Source organism: Rhincodon typus, chromosome 1, assembly GCF_021869965.1.
Source record: "Rhincodon typus isolate 14 chromosome 1, sRhiTyp1.1, whole genome shotgun sequence".
Lineage (NCBI taxonomy): Eukaryota > Metazoa > Chordata > Chondrichthyes > Orectolobiformes > Rhincodontidae > Rhincodon > Rhincodon typus.
Genome location: NC_063332.1, coordinates 2,894,052 through 2,916,285, shown reverse-complemented (window position 1 = coordinate 2,916,285; position 22,234 = coordinate 2,894,052). Strand labels below are relative to the sequence as shown.

Here is a 22,234-nt window from a genome sequence, read left to right as displayed (position 1 = left end):
CTGGTATGGAGGGAAGGTCTTATGAGGAAAGGCTGAGGGTCTTGAGGTTGTTTTCGTTAGAGAGAAGAAGGTTAAGAGGTGACTTGATAGAGACATACAAGATGATCAGAGGATTAGATAGGGTGGACAGTGGGAGGCTTTTTCCTCGGATGGTGATGGCTAGCACGAGGGGACATAGCTTTAAATTGAGGGGTGATAGATATAGGACAGATGTCAGAGGTAGGTTCTTTACTCAGAGAGTAGTAAGGGCGTGGAATGCCCTGCCTGCAAAAATAGTAGACTCGCCAACTTTAAGGGCATTTAAATGGTCATTGGATAAACATACGGATGATAATGGAATAGTTTAGGTTAGATAGGCTTCAGATTGTTGTGCCGACCTGTGAAACCATCGAGGGCCGAAGGGCCTGTACTGCGCTGTAATGTTCTATGTTCTATGGGAGATCCACAGGCGTTTGTACTGGGAAATAGGTTATTGATGTTAATTGTGTAAAGGTGAGATTAAGGGAGCAAAAGCACGATTGCTCAATTTACAGATGACACCAGAAAAGATAGGGAACCGTGAGTAGATTGAATAAGAAAATTTCACTTAGATAGGTTGAATGATTTGGCAAACATCTTACTGGTACAGCGTACAGTGGTTCTTGTAAAGTTGTTCACTTTGGTGGGAACAACTTAAAAGAACCGAATATTGCTTGAAGTAACATCAACTGGGCAATTGTTACAGAAGGATTTAGGTATATGAGTCACACAAGTTAGCATGCAGGTACAGCATCAGGATGCCTATTGGGATTCTAACCTCATTACGAATGGAACGGAACATAACAGGGTATTATGTTTCAGTTATACAGAGCGTGAGAGAGATCACATCTTGAATAGGGAGTACAATTTTGGTTTCCTTACATAATACAATACAATGTAGAACAAGAACAGACCCTTTACCCCACCAAGCCTGCACCAATTTCCAATCCTTATTTATTTATTGCCCATATGCAATTTCTATCCCTTTGAGGGTCTCCTGTTCATGTGTCTATCAAGATATGCCTTAAATGTTGCCAATGTGCCTGCTTCCACCACCTCCACTGACAATGCATTTCAGGCACCAACCACCCTCTGTGTGAAAAGTTTCCTTGCTATCACTTTGAACCTGTGCCCTCTCATAGTTGACCTTTCTACCCCAGGAAAGAGCTTCTGACTACCCACCCTACCCATGCCTCTCATGATATTGTAGACCTCTATCAGGTTGCCCCTCAGCCTCTGTCTTTCCAGTGAAAACAATCAGAATTTATCCAACCTCTCCTCACAACCAAAACCCTACAGACCAGGTAACATCCTGGTAAACTTTCTCTGCACCCTCTTCAAAGCATCCATATCCTTCTGGTAGTGTGGTAATCAGAACTGCATGCAGTGTTCCAAACATGGCCGAACTAAAGTTTTATACAGCTGTAATATAACTTGCCAACTTTTGTGTGTGTGTGCAAGTGTGCTATATGCTTTCTTTACCACCTTGTTCATCTATGTTGCCACTTACAGGGATCTGTGGACCTGTACACCCAGACCCCTTTGTACATCAATGCTTCAAAAGGGTTCTGTCAATTATTGCACAATTTGCAACTGAATTTGGTCTTCCAAAATGCATCACCTCGTATTTGTCCAGATTGAACTCCATCTGCCATTTTTTTGCTCAAATCAGCAATCTATATCCCACTGTATCCTTTGACAATCCTCCTCACTATCTGCAACTCTGCCAATTTGGTGTCATCCGCAAACTTACGAATCAGATCACCTACATTTTTCTCCAGATCAATTTAAAATACATATTACAAATGGTCCCAGCCCTGATCTCTGAAGAACACGACTAGTTACTGATCTCCATTCCGAAAAACACTCTTCCACCGTTACTCTGTCTTCTATGACCAAGCCAGTTCTGTATCTATCTAGCTAGCAAACCCCAGATCCTATGAGACTCTACCTTTTCAACCAGCCTGCAAAGAGGCACCTCATCAATTGCCTCACTAAAGTGCATGGAGGCAATAGCCGCTGTCCTTCCCTCATCAATCATTCCTGTCACCTGTTCAAAAACTCTATCAAGTTGGTGAGACATGGCCTTTCCCACACAACTGCATGTTGTCTATCACTAATAAGTTCATTCACTTCCAAATGTGAACAGATCCTATCCCTCAGTATCCTCACCAACAACTATGGCACTGATATCAGGCTCACTGGCCTGTAACTACCTGGATTATCCCTGCTTACCATCTTAAATAGAGGAGCAATACTGACCATTCTCCAGTTGTCTGGAACCTTGCCTGAAGCCAAAGACGATACAAAGACATCTGTTATGGCCCCAGCTATTTCCTCACTTGCCTCACACAGTATCTTGGGATATAGCACATCTGACCCTGGGGACTTGTCTAACTTAATATATTTCAAGATATCCAATACTTCCTCCTTCATTATGTTGATCTGCTCTAGAGTATTCACACACCTTTCCTGAACCTCAGCATCCCTCACATCCCTCTCTTTGATGGATACCGATGTAAAGTACTCACTAAGGATCTCACTCATTTCCTCTGGCTTCAAATATAACCTCCCTTCTTTATGCTCAAGTGGGCCTATCCTTTCCAAAGCTACCCTCTCGCTCCTAATATACGCATAAAATGCCTTGGGATTCTCCTTAACACTGCTAGCCAAGGACAATTCATAGCCCTTTTTAGCTCTAATAATTCCCCATTTGAATTCCATCTTATATTCTTCAAGGATTTGGTCTGTTTTCAGTTGCCTAGATCTTAGGTATGCTTTTTTTTGACTAAGCTGATAAATTCCCATCATCCAAGGTTCCTGAATCCTGCCATTCCTGCCTGTCATTTTCACAGGAACACGTCTGCACTCTGATCAACTGGTTCTTAAAAAGACTCCCGTATGTCAGATGTGGATTTCCCCTTTAACAGCACCTCCCAATCCACATTCTCCAATTATTTTCATTCAATCACAGGATGAGGGCGTCACTGACTAGGCCAGCATTTATTGCCCATCCCTAATTGCCCAGAGGCAGTTAAGAGTCAACTATTTTGCCTGGGGTCTGAAGTGATTTTTAATAGAACATAGAACAGTAGAGCACAGTACAGGACCTTCGGCCCACAAAGTTGTGCCGACCTATTATGCTACTAAGATCAAACTACCCTGCATACCCTACCTTACTCTATCATCCATGTGCCTATCCAAGAGTTGCTTGAATGTCCCTAATGTATTCGACTCCACCACCACTGCCGGCAACGCATTCCACGTACCCACCACTCTGTGTAAAGACCTCTCCCCATACCTTTCTCCAATCACCTTAAAATTATGCCCCCTCGAAATCGCCCCAGGAAAAAGTCTCTGACTGTCCACTCTATTTTTGCATCTCATCATCTTGTACAACTCTATCAAGTCACCTCTCATCCTTCTTCGCTCCAATGAGAAAAGGTCTAGCTCCCTCAACCTTTCCTCAAAAGACCTGCCCTCCAGTCCATGCAGTATCCTGGTAAATCTCCTCTGCACCCTCTCTAAAGCTTCCAAATCTTTCTTATAATGAGGCGACCAGAACTGAACACAATATTCCAAGTGTGGTCTAACCAGGGTTTTATAGAGCTGCAGCATAACATCATGGCTCTTAAATTCAATTCCCCTGCCAATGAAAACTAACACTCCATACGCCTTCATAACAACCCTATCAACTTGGGTAGCAACTCTGAGGGATCTCTGGACGTGGACCCCAAGATCCCATCCACACTGTCAAGAATCCTGCCATCAACCCTGTATTCTGCATTCAAATTTGACCATCCAAAATGAATCACTTCACACTTTTCTGGGTTAAATTCCATCTGCCACTTCTTTGCCAGTTCTGCATCCTGTCAATGTCCCGTTGCAACTACAACAGCCCTCCACACTACCCACAACTCCACCACCCTTCATGTCATCGACAAAACTTACCCACCCCTCCAATTCCTCATCCAAGTCATTTATAAAGATCACAAAGAGCAGAGGTCCCAGAACAGATCCCTGTGGAACACCACTGGTCACCGAGCTCCAGGCTGAATACTTTCCATCTACTACCACCCTCTGTCTTCTATTGGACAGCCAATTCTGTATCCAGACAGCCAAACTTCCTGCATCCCATGCCTCCTTACTTTCTGAATGAGCCTACCATGGGGAAACTTATCAAATGCCTTGCTAAAATCCATATACACCACATCTACTGCTCTGCCTTCAATATGTTTTGTCACATCCTCAAAGAATTCAATAAGGCTTGTGAGGCATAACCTGCCCCTCACAAAGCCATGTTGACTATTTCTAATGAAACTGTGCTTTTCCAAATAATCGTAAATACTATCTCTCAGAATCCTCTCCAACAATTTGCCCACCACAGAAGTAAGACTGACTGGTCTGTAACTCTCTTTCTTGAACAAGGGAATGACATTTACCACCCTCTAATCATCTGGTACTACTCCTGGGGACAGTGAGGATGCCAAAGATCATCGCCAAAGGGACAGCAATCTCTTCCCTCGTTTCCCGTAGAAAACTTGGGTATATCCCGTCTGGCCCAGGGAACTTATCTACCCTCATGTTTTTCAAAACTTCTAGCACATCCTCCTTCCTAATATCAACTTGTTCAAGCATATCTGCCGGTTTCACGCTGTCCTCACAAACGTCAAGGTCCCTCTCACTGGTAAATACTGAAGCAAAGTATTCATTAAGGATCTCCCCTATCTGCTCCGACTTCACGCACAAGTTCCCTCCACTATCCCTGATCAGCCCTACCCTCACTCTGGCCATCCTCTTGTTCCTTGCATAAGCATAGAACACCTTGGGTTTTCCTTAATCCTATCCACCAAGGCTTCTTCATACCCACTTCTAGCTCTCCTAAGTCCATTCTTCAGTTCATTCCTGGCTACCTTGTAGCCCTCTAGAGCCCTGTCAGATACTTGTTTCCTCAACCTTAAGTAAGCTTCCTTCTTCCTCTCTACATGTCTTTTCATCCAATGTTCCTTCACCTTACCATCCCTTCCTGGCCGCAGTGGGACAACCTATCCAGTACTTGTAGCAACAGCTCCCTAAACAATCTCCACATTTCTGTTGTGCATTTCCCTGAGAACATCTGATCCCAATTTATGCTCCGCAGTTCTTGCCAAATAGCATTGTAATTCCGCCTCTCCCAATTAAATACTTTCCCATAGCATCTGCTCCTATCCCACTCCATGACTATAGTAAAGGTCAGGGAGTTGTGATCACTATCACCTAAATGCTCTCCCACTGAAAGATCTGACACGTGGCCTGGTTCATTGCCAAGCACCAAATCCAATATGGCCTCCCCCTTCATCGGCCTATCAACATATTGAGTTAGGAATCCTACCTGGACACACCTGACAAAATCTGCTCCATCCAAACTATTTGCACTTTAGGAGGTTCCAGTCTATGATCGGGAAGTTGAAGTCACCCATAACAGCAACCCTATTACTTCTGCACTTTTCCAAGATCTGCCTCCCAATATGTTCCTCAGTGTCTCTGTTGCTACCAAGGAGTCTATAGAAAACTCCCAGTAAAGTGACTGCTCCTTTCCTGTTTCTGACTTCCACCCATACTGACTCCGTAGATAAACCCTCCTCCATGGCCTCCTTTTCTGCAGCTGTGATACCATCCCTGATTAGCAATGCCACTTCCCCACCTCTTTTACCTAAATCCCGGAACATCCAACAACCGTTCCTGCCCGTGTTATCAAAATCTCCGGAATCGCCACAACATCATAGCTCCAAGTACTGATCCGGGCTCTAAATTCATCACACTTATTCCTGACACTTCTTGCGTTAAAATAGACAAAATCAACCCATCATACTGACTGCAACTTTGCCCTATCAACTGTCTATCCTTCCTCACAGACTCTCTGCATGCTGTATCTGCCTGTACACTAGCTACCTCATCCTCTGATCCATAGCTCCGGTTCCCATTCCCCTGCCAAACTAATTTAAACCCTTCTGAAGAGCTCTAGCAAACCTCCTGCCCAGGATATTGGTGCTCCTCCAGTTCAGGTGCAACCAGTCCTTCTTGTACAGGTCCCACGTTCCCCAAAAGGTATCCCAATGATCCACATATCTGAAGCCCTCCCTCCTACACCAGCTCTGTAGTCACACATTCAGCTGCACTTGCTCTCTATTGCTAGCCTCACTAGCCCGTGGTATCGGTAGTAATCCTGAGATTATTACTCTGCTCGTCCTGGCTTTCAGCTTCCAACTTAACTCACTTTTCAGGCCCTCATCCCTTATCCTGGCTATGTCATTGATACCGATGTGTACCACAGCTTCCGGCTGCTCTCCCTCCCACTTAAGAATCCTGTAGACTCGATCCAAGACATCCCTGACCCTGGCACCTGGGAGGCAACATTCCATCCGGGAGTCTCACTCGGTACCACAGCATCTGAGTCTGTTCCCCTAACCATTGAATCTCCTATCAACATCGGCAACACCAGGTAAGGACAGCAGTTTCCTTCCCTAACGGATGTCAGTGAACCCGATGGGTTTTTCCGATAACTGATAACTGATTCAGGGTCATCATTAGTTCCAGATTTTGAGTCATAGAGATGTACAGCACAGAAACGGACACTTCGGTCCAACTCGTCCTTGCCACCCAGATATGCTGAATTAATCTAGTCCCAATTGCTGGCATTTGGCCCATATCCCTCTAAACCCTTCCTGTTCATATACCCATCCAGATGCATTTTAAATGCAGCAGAGGCAATGATTATCGCTGGATTGTTAATCCAGAGACCCAAATAATGTTCTGGGGATCCAGGTTCAAATCCCACCACGGGCGATGTTGGATTTTGAATTCAATAAAATATCTGGAATTAAGAATCAAATGATGACCATAAATCCATTGTCCATTGTCAGAAAAACCAACCTGGTTCACTAATGTCCTTAAGGGAAGGAAACTGCCATCCTAACCTGCTTTGGCCTCCATGTGACTCCAGACCCACAGCAATATGGTTGACTCTCAACTGCCCTCTGGTCAATTAGGGATGGGCAATAAATGCTGCCTAGCCAGTGTCACCCTCATCCCGTGAATGAATGAAAAAAGTGTTATTGTACCAGCCTCCACCACTTCCTCTGGCAGTTTATTCCATACACTCACCACTCTCGGTGTCAAAAAGTTGCCCGTTAGGACCCTTTTAAATCTTTTTCCTCTCACCTTATACTCGTTTGGACTCCCCCACCCAAGGGAAAAGACCTTGTCTATTCACCCTATCCATGGACCCCATGATTTTATAAACCTCTATAAGGTCACCCCTCAGACTCCGATCCACCAGAGAAAATAGCCCCACCCTATTCAGCCTGTTATAGAACATAGAGCATAGAACAGTACAGCACCGTACAGGCCCTTCGGCCCACGATGTTGTGCCGAACTTTTACCCTAAACATAAGGTCTATCTAACCTCCACCGCTACCTTATACTATCATCCATATGCCTATCTAATAGCCGCTTAAATGCCCCTAATGAGGCCGACTCCACTACCCTCTCCATCAATGCATTCCACGCCCCTACCACTCTCTTAAAGAACCTGCCTCTCCATCTCCCCTATATACCTCCACTCACTTTAAAACTATGCCCCCTCGTATAGCTACCTCCACCCTAGGAAAAAGTCTCTGGCTGTCCACTCTATCTATACCTCTGATCATTTTGTACACCTAAATGTTATGGAGGTGCTGGTGTTGGACTGGGGTGGACAAGGTCAGAAATCACACGACACCAGTTGATGGTAACCTGGTGTCGTGTGATTTGTGACCTTATTCAGCCTCTGCCTATAGCTCAAACCCTCCAACCCTGGCAACATTCTTCTAAATCTTTTCTGAACTCGTTCATGTTTCACAACAGCTTTCCTATAGCAGGAAACAAGAACTGCATGCAGTATTCCAAAAGTGTCCTAACCAATGTCCTGTACAGCCATAACATGACCTCCCAACTCCTATACTCAATGCACTGACCAATAAAGGCAAGCATACCAAATGCCTTCTTCATTATCCTGTCTACCTTTAACTCCACTTTCAAGCAACTATGAACTCGCAGTCCAAAATTTCTTTGCTCAGCAATACTCCCCAGGACCTTGCCATTAAGTGTATAAGTCATTTGCCATTCCAAAATGCAACACCTCACATTTATCTAAATTAAACTGCATCTGCTACTTCTCAGCCCATTGGCCCATCTGATCAAGATCCTGTTGTACTCTGAGGTAACCTTCTTCACTGTCCAATACACCATCAATTTTGGTGTCACCTGCAAACTTACTAACCATACCTCCGAAGTTCAGATCCATATCATTTATATAAATGATGAGAAACAGTGGACCCAACACCGATCCTTGCAGCACACTGAAGGTCATAGGCCTCCAGTCTGAAAAGCAAACCTTCACAACCACTCTCTGTCTTCTACCTTACAGCCAGTTCTGTATCCAAATGGCTTGTTCCCCATGTATTTCCTGTGATCTGACCTTGCTATTCAGTCTACCATGAGGAACCTTGTCAAACAGCTTACTGAAATCCATATAGATCACGTCCACTGCTCTGCCCTCATCAATCCTCTCCATTACTTCTTCAAAAAAATCAATTAAGTTAATGAGATACAATTTCCCACACACAAAGCCATGTTGACTGTCCCTAATCAGTCCTTGCCTTTCCAAATACATGTAAATCCTGTCCTTCAGGATTCCCTCCAACAACTTGCCCACCACTGATGTCAGGCTCTATAGTTCCCTGGCTTTTCCTTACCACCTTTCTTAAATAGTGGCATCACATTAGCCAACCTCCAGTCTTCCAGCACTTCACCTGTGGCTATTGATGATACAAATATCTCAGCAAGGGGGTCAGCAATCACTTCCCTAGCTTTCCACAGAGTTATAGTGTACACTTGATTAGGTTCCAGGGATTTATCCACTTCTGCATTTTAAGATGTCCAGCATCTCCTCCTCTGTAATACGGACATTTTTCAAGATGTCACTATTTAGTTTGCCCACGTTCTCTATCTTCCATATCCTTCTCCACAGTAAATACTGATGCAAAATACTTGTTTAGTGTCTCCCCCATCTCTACACGTAGGTGGCCTTGCTGATCTTTAAGGGGCCCTATTCTCTCTCTCGTTACTCTTTTATCCTTAATGTATTTGTAGAATCCTTTTGGATTTTCCTTAACCCTTTTAGCTAAAGCTCACACATCCCCTTTTTGCTCTCCTGATTTTCCTTTTAAGTATACTCCGACTACCTTAATACTGCTCTAGGAATTCACTCAATCTATGTCAATCTATGTCTTTTTCTTGATCAAAACCTCAAATTTCTTCAGTCATTCAGCATTCCCTACAGCTACCAACTTTGAACTTCATCCTAACAGGAACATATTGTCTCTGGACTCTCATTTTCTCATTTTTGAAGGCATCCCTTTATGTACAAACATCCGGCCCCAATCAACTTTAATAGAGTCACAAAGTAATATTGAATGGAAACAGGCCCTTTGGCCCAAACTGGTCCATGCTGACCATGGTGCCCACTCAGCTAGTTCCAACTGCCTGCATTTGGTCCTTATCCCTCTAAACCCTTCTCATTCATGTACCTATCCAAATGTTTTTTGAAAGTTGCTTTTGTACCTGCCTCAACCACTTTCTCTGTCACCCCATTCCATATATTCACCACTCGCTGCGTGAAGAAGTTGTTCCTCAGGTCTTTCTTAAATCTTTCCCCTCTCACCTTAAACCTATGCCCTCTAGTTTTCAATTCCCCATCCCTGGGAAAAAGACTATATGCATTCATCCTATCTATGCCCCTCATGATTTTATACACCTCAATATGGGCACCCCTCATTCTCCTGTGTTGCAAGGAATAAAGTCCTATCCCGGCCAACCTCTCCCTATAACTCAGGCCTACTGGCAACATCCTTGTAAATCTTCTTTGCACATTTTCCAGTTTAACTATGTCTTTGCTATAACAGGGTGACCAAAACTGTGCACAATACTCCAACTACGGTCTCACCAACGACTTACACAGCTGTAACATAACGTCCCCAACTCCTATAGTCAATGCCTCGACCAATGAAGGCCAGCATGCTAAATGCCTTCTTTACCACCCTGTGCACCTGTGACGCCGCTTCCAATGAAGTACGTACTTGAACTCCTAGGTCCCTCTGTTCCACATCACTCCTCAGGACCTTACCATAAATCCTATCTTGGTTTGACTTTCCAAAAGTACAACACCTCACACTTATCTGTATTGAACTGCATTTGCCAATCCTCAGCCCACTTCCCCATCTGATCAAGATCCCGCTGTAATTTTTGATAACCTTCTTTGTTATCAATGAAACCTCCCAATTTTACATCATCCGCAAACTTACTAATCATGCCTTATACATTCACATCCAGATCAATTATGTAAATAACATGCCTAATACCACAAAAATTTGCCTTCCTCCAATTTAGAACTCTAACTTTTAGGTCAGGTCTATCCCTTTCCATCACTACGTTAAAACTAATATAATGAGAGTCACTGGCTCACTGGGGCCTTTGGCAATTTTGTCAGAAACATTAGGGACATTTAAGCGACTCTTGGATAGGCACATGGATGATAGTAAAATGTAGGGTATGCAGGGTAGTTTGATCTTAGAGTAGGATAATAGGTCGGCACAACATCACGGGCCGAAGGGCCTGTACTGTGCTGTACTATTCTATGTTCTTGGCCCCAAAGTGCTCCACCACTAACACCTCAGTCACCTGCTCTGCCTTATTTCCCAAGAGTAGATCAAGTTTTTCACCTTTTCTAGTAGGTACATCCACATACTGAATCAAAAAATTTTCTTGTACACGTTTAAATTCCTCTCCATCCAAGGCCTTAAAACTATGGCATTCTCAGTCTATGTTTGGGCAATTATGAATGGGCTTTGGTGACACCCACATCCCAATAACGAATATCAGTAGTTAACGTTGAGCCCACTTCTTCAAACAGTATCAAAATTGTATCTTTATTGAATCCATCCATCTGCCCCTCCCACCTCAGTGACCAATCCCCATCACTGCCTACCTGCACTCATCTAACACCATCCCACCTACCTTCCCCAGCCCCACCCCTCCTCTCTATTTATTTCAGAGCTCCCTTCCCCCCACCTCCCCCATTTCTCAAGGGTCCTGACCCGAAACGTCAGCTCTCCTGCTCCTCTGATGCTGCCTGGCCTGCTGTGTTCCTCCAGCTCCACACTGTTACCTTTATTGAATGCATTTTGTTTTATAATATCATTCAGCTGTTAGTTAAAGAAACCTAGCTGATTGATTGGTATTCTGAAACCAACAGATGAACAGTTTTTTTTGAAGTAGCCAATTATATATGTTTTGGCCAGTGGAACCACTGAGTGCACGTCTCCAGCTTTGATTGCAACATGTAACTGGGGTTCTTACGGCATTTGAAATCCACAGAGAAATGAAAGTTCTGGGACTTGCTGAGGTTAACCCTGGTTCTGATTTTCATGGCAAATTTGCTATGCAGATTGAAAACCAAACTGGCTTTGATAGTTGCTACGACTTTTCTGGATAGTGAAGACTTATCCCCAATAAAAAGAAATGCTGCAAAATCTCAACATGTCTGGCACTATCTGTGAAAAGAGACGCAAAGTTAACATTTTGAGTACAATGTGACTTGAAGATCTGATGAGTATCTTCGGCACTTTTTTATTTCAAAACTCCAGCATCTGTTGTACTTTATTTTCCTTAAGATTTATCCTCAGCTCAGACAAGGCTAATTGCAAAAATTGAGTCATAGAATTGTATAGCATGAAAACAGACACTTTGGTCCTACTCGTCCATGCCGACCAGATATCCTAAATTAATATAACCCCATTTGCCAGCATTTGGCCCATATTCTCGAAACCCTTCCTATTATATTTTCTGAAGAAGGGTCACGACTCAAAACATCAACTTTCCTACTCTTCTGATTGCTGCCTGGCCTGCTGTTTTCCTCCAGCTCCACACTATGTTATCTCATACATCCATCGTGATGCCTTTTAAATGTTGTAACTTTACCAGCCTCCACCACTTCCTCTGCAGCTTATTTCATACACTCTCTACCCCCCTTAGATCCCTTTTATATCTTTCTGCTCTCAGCTTAAACCTCTGCCCTCTAGATTTTGACTCTCCTACCTGGAGCAAAGATCTTGGCCACTCACCATATCCACACCCCTCATGATTTTATAAACCTCTGCGCTCCAGAGAAAATAGTCCCAGCCTATTTAGCCTCTCCGTTTAGCTCAAACCCTCCAACTCTGACAACATTTTGTGAAACTTGAAAGAGTTCAAACAAGATTTACATCACTTTTCCTATAGTAGGGAGACTAGAACTGAATGCAGTATTCCAAAAAGTGGCCTAACAAATGGCCTGTACAGCTGCAACATGACATCCCAACTCCAAAATGCACTGATCAATAAAGGCAAGCATACCGAACACATTCTTCACTACCCTGTCTACCTTTGACTCCAACTTCAAGGAACATTGGACCTGCGCTCCAAGGTCTCTTTGTTCAGCTTCTCTCCCCAAGACCTTACCATTAAGCGTATAAGTCCTGCCCTGATTTTCCTTATCAAAATGCAACACCTCACATTTATCAAAATTAAATTCCATCTGCCACACCTCAGCCCATTGGAGATAACCTTCTTCCCTGTCCACTACACCACCAATTTTGGTGTCATCTGCAAACTTACTAAACATTCCTCCTGTATTCCCATCCAAATCATGTATATAAATAACAAAAAAAGCAGTGGATCCAACACGAATCCTTGCTGGTCACAAGCCTCCAGTCTGAAAAACAACCCTCCGCCATCACCCTCCATCTCCTATCTTCTAGCCAATTTTGTATCCAAATAGTTAGCTCTTCCAGCATTTGATATGATCTATCCTATCTAACCTGTCTACCATGCTGAACCTTGTTGAATGCCTTACTAAAGTCCATATAGACAACTTCCACCACTCTACCTTCAATCTTCTTTTTCACTTCTTCAAAAACCTCAATCTAGCTACTGAGACATGATTTCCCATGCACAAAGCCATGTTGACTATCCCTTTTTAGTCCTTGCCTTTCTAAATACATGTAGATTCTGTCCCTCAGAATTCCCTCCAACAACATACCCACCACTAACTTCAGGCTCACTAGTCTACAGTTTCCTGACTTATCCTCACCACCTTTCTTAAATAATGGCACCACATTAGGCACCTTCCAGTCTTCCAGCACTTTACTCATGGCTATTGATCATACAAATATTTCAGTAAGGGGCCCAGCAATCACTTCCCTATCGTCCGACAAAGTTCTGGGATACATCTGATCAGGTCCCAAGGATTTATCCACCTTTATGCGTTTTAAGATGACCAGCACGTCCTCCTCTGTAATATGGTTAGAAGTTTAAGCATGATTATATTTTACAGCAGAACAGACATAAAGGGCCAAATGGCTGATTCCTGCTCTTTTGTCTACATTCTTATTATCGCTAATCTGATTTTAGTCTTAACTCTACACAGAGGTAAAGTTATCATTCTTATAAACTTAACATTGTACTCCCTCCAAGGCCAATATATCCTTCCTGAGGTGTGGTGCCCAGATCAGCTCTCAGTGCTCCAAGAGGGGTCAAAGCAAGGTTTTGTATAACTGAAGCATAACTTCTACATCCTTATACTCCAGTCCTCTAGATACAAAGGCCAGCGGTCTATTAGCTTGCTTGATTATTTTCTGCACCTATTTGTGACATTTTAGATATCTATTTCCCTGAACTCCCCAAGTCTCTTTGGACATCCATGGTGTTTCATGCCATTAGAAACTACCCTGTTTTATCCTATTTTTGTCAAAAATAGATAACCTCATACTTGGACAGGGTTGAGCAATTTTCCATGTTGCAGGCTTGATGTCAACCCTATTTATGCATAGATAGATTCTCAATCAGTCGGGTTATAGGGAAAGAGCAGGAAAGTGGATATGAGGAATGTCGGATCAGCCATTACCCAACCAAATGGAGCAGCCAAACGGAGTACTCCTAATCCTAATTCTTGTAGTCTTATGGGAGGTGGGCCAGCGGGTGATGAGCAGGGAAACAGGCAGCAGAGGGAGGGGGCACTGAGTGAGTGACAGGAGTGAGGAAGAGAGTGAAAGAAAGATGGAGAAATAATTAGGGACCACTATAAGAAGTAAAATCTCTAGAGAGAGAGGCAAGAGGGAGACAAGATGTGTATTGAGAAGTTAACTGCAGCGAAACAATGAACCACAGTGTGATGGTGTGCAGGGAGAAGAAGCTGACTGCTGAGCAGAAGTGGTGAATATATCTAGTCTTGAAAGTAAAATAAAAGTTGTCAGTGTGTATTTAGGTTCAGAAATAACTGCTTACATATTGTTGAATCATAAAATTTTACAGGACAGGAGGCGGCTATTTGACACATCGTGCCTGTACTGGCTCCTGAAAGAGCTACCCAAACAGTTCCACTCTCCAGATCTATCTCTATAGCCCTCTAACCTCAACACATTCTAATTTATATCCAGCTGTCTTTTGAAACCTCCTATGGAATCGGCCTCCACCACTCTTCCAGGAAGCACATTCCAAATCCTAACAACTCTGAGTAAAGAAGTTTCTCATCTCATTCCTGGCTCTCTTGCTGACAATCTTGAAATTATGACCCCTAGATACTGACATACCAACTAATGGAAACAGAATATCCTCTCTACCCTATCAAAATTGTTCATAATTTTGAACACCTCAATAAAGTCAACTCAATCTTTTATGTTCTAAGAAGAACAAGCCCAACCTCTCATCGTTCCTTGTTCTTTCTAGTAAATATCTTTTGAATTCTCTCCAGGGTTTTAAAATCCTTCCTTCAATAAAGGTACCCAGAGCTAAACACGATACTCCAAATATGGCCTGACTAATGATTTGTCAAGGTATAAAACCACTTCTTTGCTTTTATACTCTAGGCTTCTATTTATAAAGCAAAGATTCCTATAAGCTTTCTTAACAACTGTTTCAACGTGCCTGGCCACCATCAAAGAATCATGCAGGGGAACCCTGAGTCTCTTCTCCTGTACTCCATTCAAAGTTATACCATTGAGTTTGGATTGCCTCTCCATGTTTCTTCTACCAAAATGTACTGCCTCATATTTTTTGCATTGAAATGCATCTGCCAGGTGCCTGCACATTTAGTCAATTTGTCAATCTCCCTTTGAAGTCACTCAGCATATCCTCACAATTCATTATTCTCCTTAGCTAGTATCACCTGCAAATTTAGAGATTTTGCCCTCAACATCCATCTCTAAAATTGTTTATATAAATCAGAAAAACCAAGACTGATCCTGGGGAACACCATTCTCAACTTGTTTCCAATCTGAGAATTGCACATCTATACCTAGCCATGTGCTTCTTACCTTTTAGGATCATAGAATCCCTACAGTGTGGAAGCAGGTCACTCAGCCCATCGAGTCCAAACAGATCTTCTGAGGAGCATCTCACCAAGACCCACCACCTTCACCATATCCCTGTAATCCCACATTTGCCATGGCAATCCACCTAACCTGCACATCTTTGGAGTGTTGGAGGAAACCCATGCAGACACAAGGAGAATGCGCAAACTCAACACAGACAGACACCTGAGGGTGGGAATCAAACCCGGTTCGCTGACGCTATGAGGCAGCAGTGCTAACCACACCAGATGAGCTAATTTCTCATCCATGCTGCCAAGGACTCAGCAATCCTAAACATTTCTAATTTGTTGGTCACCCTGCCATGTAGCACGGCAACAAGTATTTTCTACAAGTCCAAAAATACATCAACTACAGCACTACCCTCATCCACTGTCTGTGTTCCCTCATAAAAGAACTCAATTAAATTTGTCAGTCATGACTGGCACTTGACAAAGCCATGTTGACTTTCTAGTACGAACATATTTTTCTCTTAAGTGTAGATTCATTTTATCCTATTTTGTGGCCTCCATCAGTTTTCCCAAAATTGATGTCAAGCTGACACATCTATTGTTTCCTGGTTATCCTTTGTGTCTTTCTTAAACAATGATGTCCCCCTAATCCTGTGTACAGCAAAGCATGTAAAATTTCTAGCAACGGCTCTGCAATTTGTTCCCTTAACTCTCTCAGCAATCTAGGATGCATCCCAATTGGGCCCGGTGATTTCTCTACCTGGAGTGCTGCCAGGTTTTTTAGCACCTCTTCTTTATCTATCACTTTTTTTTTTACACCAAACTTTGATGTCCAGAGATGTTTGTAACTACACAGCACAGGCAGTCACCTGTGGAATTTCATAGCCTGGTCAGCTAGCTGTGCAGGTTCACTGCTCCTTTTTTATCCACCTCCCACATGGTTACTGCTCTTCCCTCTTTCCTCCTGTTTTAAAACTGCTTTTTTTCCCCAAAGTTCCAAAACAAAGTAACAGCTTACAAAACAGTAATTACTGCTCCAAGAAATCAAGGAAATCAGCTCCAACACTGGAAAAAAAACTCAAAAAAAAAGCACCAGCTCTTACAGCCACGAGTTTCTCCTGTCCATCCATGCCACAAGGATCGGTGCTTGGTCCACTGCTTTCTGGTCATTGATGTAAATGATTTGGATGTGAATATGAGTAATGGCCTGGTATAGCAACAGTTCTGCACAGGACTGTAAGAAACTACAGAAGCATGCACAGCCCAGATCATCGCTGTAGCCAACCTTTCACTGCTGCGGAAAGATAACCAACATCAAAGACCCATCGCAACCTGGTAATGACCACCTGCAACCTCTTCCTTCAGGCAGAAGATACAGAAGCCTGAACATGCACCTGCAGGTTCAAGAGCAGCTTCTTTATGGCTGTTATCAGACTGTTGAATGGACTCTAGCCTCAAATACTGTAACTTGTATGCCTCTAAGTTTTTTTGATCTGTACATCCTTTGCTTGCTGTGATCTGCCTGTACTGCTCAGAAACAAAGCTTTTCACTGATTTTATTGTCATGTGTACCGAAACACAATCAATCATTTCCAGATGACACCAAAATTGGTAGTGCAGCAGACAGTGAAAAAGGTTACCTCAGTGTAAACAGGACCTTGATTGGATCAGCTGAGGGGTGGCAGATAGAGCTAAATTTAGATAAAGTGAGGTGCTGCATTTTGGAAACGCAAATCAGGGCAGGACTTATATACACGGAGCATCTGCAATAAAGTGGATGAACTAATCACACAGATAGATGTAAATGGGTACGATATAATTGGTATTAAGGAGACATGACTGCACGGTGACCAGGGATGGGAACTGAATGTCCCAGGGTATTCTATATTCAGGAAGAACAGGCAAAAAGGAAAAGGTAGCAGAGCGGCATTGCCGGTTAAACAGGAAATTAACACCATAGTGAGAAAGTTATTGCAGATGCTGTATGCATTAAGGCACAAATTTCTGGGATAGGCTGGCCACTAATATCCATTACAAACTAACTGACTCCCACAGTAACCTTGGATACACATCCTCACACCCTGCTTTAACAATGTGGAGTCAGTATGGGTAGAGTTGAGAAATACCAAGGGGCAAAAAACATTAATTAGTAGGTGTCATATATAGACCTCAAACTGCAGTGGTGATATCGCGAATGGTATTAAACAGGAAATTAGAGATGCATGTGATAAGGGAATATCAGTGATCATGGGTGATTTTAATCTGCACATAGATTGGGCAAATCAAATTAGCTACAATGCTGTAGAGGAGGGATTCCTGGAGTGTATACAGGATGGTTTTCTTGACCAATATGTGGAGGAACCAACTAGTGAGCAGGCCATCTTAGACTGGGTGCCATGTAATGAGAAGGGAATCATTGCCAATCTAGCTGTGCGAGACCCCTTGGGGAAAAGCGACCATAACATGATAGAATTTTTTTTAAAATCAAGATGGAGAGTGAGGTTGTTGATTCAGAGACCAGGGTGCTGAACCTCAGTAAAGGGAAACTATGAGGATATGAGGCATGAGTTGGCCTTGATAGTTTGGGGAAAGTTACTTAAAAGGATGACAGTGGATAGGCAATGGCAAACATTCAAAGAACGCATGGGGGACTTGCAACAACTGTTTACTCCTGTCTGTCGCAAAAGCAAAATGGGTAAGTGGGCCAATCCATGGCTTACAAAGGAAATAAGAGATAGTATCCAATCCAAGGAAGAAGCATACAGGCTGCCCAAGAAAAATAATACATCTGAAGATTAGGGGCAGTTTAGAATTCTGCAAAGAAGGACCAAGGGATTGATTAAAAAAGGGAAAAAAAAAAAAGAGTACAAAAGTAAGCTTGCAGGGAACATAAAGACTAAGGCTAAGAGTTTCTATAGGTACCTGAAGAGAAAGAGATTGGTAAAGCCAAATGTAGGTTGCCTACAAACAGAAACGGGGGAATGTATAATAGGGGACAAAGAAATGGCTAGCAAAGTACATACTTTGGTTCTATCTTCACAAAACAGGAAACAAACCAGATACCAGATGTTGGAGGATGCAAGGTTTAGTCAGAAGAAAGAACTGAGGGAGATCAATATTAATAGAGAAATAGTGTTGGGAAAATTGTTGGGATTGAAGGCTGATAAATCCCCAGGGCCTAATAAATCTACATCCCAGAGTACTTAAGGAAGTAGCTCTAGAAATAGTGGATGCATTGGTGGTCATCTTCCAGGATTCTACAGACTCTGGTACAGTCCCTGTAGATTAGAGGATGGCTAATGTCACTCCAATATTCAAAAAGGGAGGTAGGTAGAAACAGGGAATTATAGACCAGAGCCTAACATCAGTAGTGGACAAAGTTCTTGAATCCAATGTCAAGGATTTTATAGCAGAGCATTTAGATAACGGTTGCAGGATCAGAGAGAGTCAACATGGATTTATGAAGGGGAAATCATGCTTGACAAATCGATAAAGATGTAACTAGTAGAGTTGACAAGGGGGAGCCAGTCGATGTCAAATGCTTTCTGAAAGTCCAAACACACAACAAAGTCCCACATAAGAGGGGGAAGTGTATTGAGTTGGATAGGAGACTGGTTGTCAGTGAGGAAACAAAGAATAGAAATTAATGGGTCCTTTACAAATTGGCAGGCAGTAACTAGTGGGTGCCACAGGGATTGGTGCCAAGACCCCAGCTACTCACAATATATATATTAATGATGTGGATGAAGGAAAAAAGATATAACATCTCCAAGTTTGCAGATGACCAAGTTGGGTGGGAGAGTGAACTGTGACGAGGATGCAGAGATCCTTCAGTATGATCTTGACAGGTTGGATGAGTGGGAAAATCAATGGCAGATGCAGTATAATTTGGATAAATGTGAGGTTATTCACTTTGGAAGGAAAAACACGAAGGCAGATTACTACCTGAAAGGCTGTAAATTGGGAGAGGGGAGTGCGTAGCGGGACTTGGGCATCCTTGTGCACCAGTTGCTGAAGGTAAGCAGGTAAAGAAGGCAAATGGTATGTTGGCCTTCATTGCAAGAGGTTTCGAGGACAGGAGCAGGGACATGCTGTTGTAGTTGGACAGGGCCTTGGTGAGTCCACCCTAGAATATTGTGTGCAGTTTTGGTCTCTTTTTCTGAGGAAGGATGCTCTTGCTCTCGAGGGAATGCAGCAAAGGTGTACCAGGCTGATTCTGGGGATGGCGGGTCCGATGTATGAGGAGAGATTGACTAAGTTAGGCTTGTTTTCGCTGGAGATCTGATGAATGAGGGGGGAATCTCGGAGACTTATAAAATTCTAACAGGACTGGACAGGGTAGATGCAGGGAGGATGTTCCTGATGGTGGGTGTGACCAGAACCAGGAGTCACAGTCTGAGGATTCAGGGTAGACGATATAGGACGGAGATGAGGAGACATTTTTTCACCCAAAGAGTGGTGAGCCTGTGGAATTCATTACCACAGGAAGTAGTTTATGCCAAAACATTGAATGTATTCAAGAGGCGACTAGATATAGCACTTGGGGAAAATGGGATCAAAGGTTATGGGGAGAAAGCAGGGTTAGGCTACTGAGTTGGATGATCAGCATGATCATGAAGAATGGCGGTGCAGGCTCGAATGGCCTCCTCCTGCTCCTATCTTCTTTGTTTCAATGAAACAGTGATGTCGAGGAAGGAACAAGAGGAACCAGAAATGGACCAGGTGAAGGTGAGAGAGGGTTGAAAATTGAAAAGGGAAACAGATAAATTTTTCCAATTCTGGACAAAAGGGGAAAGCAGCACTGATGATGTCATCGACATACCAGAGAAACATTTATGGCTGGGCGACTAAGCAGGACTGGAACAAGGAATGTTCTGTGTACCCCATAAAGAGACAGGCATAGCTCAGGCCCATGCAGGTACCCATGGCCACCCCTTTGACCTGAATCAAAACCCTGTCACCAATATGCACCACGACATCAAATCATGACTTACTTTACCTGTTACAATTGATTTTTGACTCCGTGTTTTCATTCCAAAATATACCTGAGGTCGGTAGGATCCCCAGAATTTCTCCGGCGACAATGCTGGACTTGTAAAATTGTTGTCCAGTATCCGCAAAGAGGGATGAGGTGTTACGATTCGGTTAGCAAGCCAGGACCTCATATAGATAGCGTAGCAAAACCAGACACTGCTCACAATGCACAGTACAATTGCTATATTGATGAAAATATTCCCCAAATTGGATTTTTTCTTCTTTTCCTTAACTTGAGGTTTCTTGTGAAGTCCAGTACTCTTTCCATTTTTCCCATCTACTTTAGAATCAGTCAGTCTCTCCTTTTTTACCCTCTGTCGCGCCATGTTTCACTGAGAACAGAAGGGATTTCATAATATTATAATATATCAGTGCTCATTCTCCAGATTCTCCAAAACAAGTCTGGAGAAAACAGAAGCTAATAAAAATGTTTGACTGACAAAGCAAGACATTAGCAAAATAAATACACCTGACTATCATCAATCTGTTGTAGTTCTACCAGTTTGGTAATTCATACAGATCCATGAAAACTGCACTGGAAACAGCAGCACATTATTTGTGCACATTTGAAAAACAGTTCATGTTTTAATGACACTGACCTGCTTTTTATCCCTGCCCTCTCAAATCAATCTGACACTGATCCTTAATGTTTTCCCAGGCAGCACTCTTTCTCTCTCGCTCTATTCAAGACGCTGACTCGCTCCTTTACTCCTTACCTACCCCCATTTCCCACTTCCGTCGCCTCATTCCTGCCCTTTGTTCTTCCTCTCCCTCACTCCCAAGAACTCAGCCTGATTCTATCTCTGACCCACTCTCGGACACAGGGCCCTCTATCGCCGAGCCTCTGTCGGACGCTGCGCCTCCGCCTCCCATCCTTCATCAATCCTCCTGTGTCTCTGATCCTCTTTCCAGGGAATCACGATCATCCTCACCTCCCACACTCTCTGGGGTGAGTAACCAGATAGATTGTACTCAATGCTCCGTCAGTACCCGCGCTCCCGGAAAAGACCGGGCAAGCCGGAAGATCATATTCCAACCAATAGGAGAAAAGAATCCAACAGGAACCAATCGCAGACGAAGAGGGCAGTGAGGCAGAGGGAGAGTGTAATGAAGGTGAGAAAAATGAGCGGGATGGAGAGGATAATGAACGACAGGGAATGGTAATGAGGGAGGGGTTTAATTAGGTGGAGGGGAATAAGGGCGAACGTAATAGGGAAGTGGGTTGATGAGGTCGGAGAGAGGAATGGTGGAAAGGGTAATAAGGGAGTATGGAGAGTAATCGGATAGGGGAATGGGAAGAGGGGAAAGCAGGAAGAAAGGGTAATAAGTGAAATAACTCCACGGAGGCTGGTATCCCGTCGTGAAGTCACTCTTTATTTTCACACGTTCATGGTACACGACGGGCTGGCTTCCTCAGACCTAGCTTTCAGAGCGAGAATAACCCCTGACACTCCCTGATTATATCTGTCAGCCAGGATTCCCTAACAGCCCCAGTCAGGGAACTCATTCTATGAGGTCCACCTGGCTGACGGTTCCAATCATTACATCCTCCTCCCCCCCAACAGTCCAGGGACATCGGCCATAGTAGGAACTGCAGATGCTGGAGAATCCGAGACAACAAGGTGCAGGGCTGGATGAACACAGCAGGCCAAGCAGCATCATAGGAGCAGAGAGGCTGACGTTTCGGGCCGAGACCCTTCATCAGAAAAGGGGGAGGGGAAGGGGGTTTTGAAATAAATAGGGAGAGAG

At 43.5% G+C, this 22,234-nt stretch overlaps 1 protein-coding gene across 1 annotated transcript in view; it reads right to left on the bottom strand.

Moving 5' to 3' along the window:
• Positions 1-21,640, bottom strand: part of mogs (mannosyl-oligosaccharide glucosidase) — a 33,122-nt gene extending 11,482 nt beyond the window's left edge. The window contains exons 1-2 of the mRNA XM_048600374.1: positions 21,418-21,640; positions 20,446-20,817 (exon numbers count right to left, since the gene is read on the bottom strand). Coding sequence (XP_048456331.1) covers positions 20,446-20,811 — 366 coding nt within the window. The 5' untranslated portion in view covers positions 20,812-20,817; positions 21,418-21,640. The remainder of the gene's footprint in view (positions 1-20,445; positions 20,818-21,417) is intronic.
• Positions 21,641-22,234: the final 594 nt, after the last annotated feature.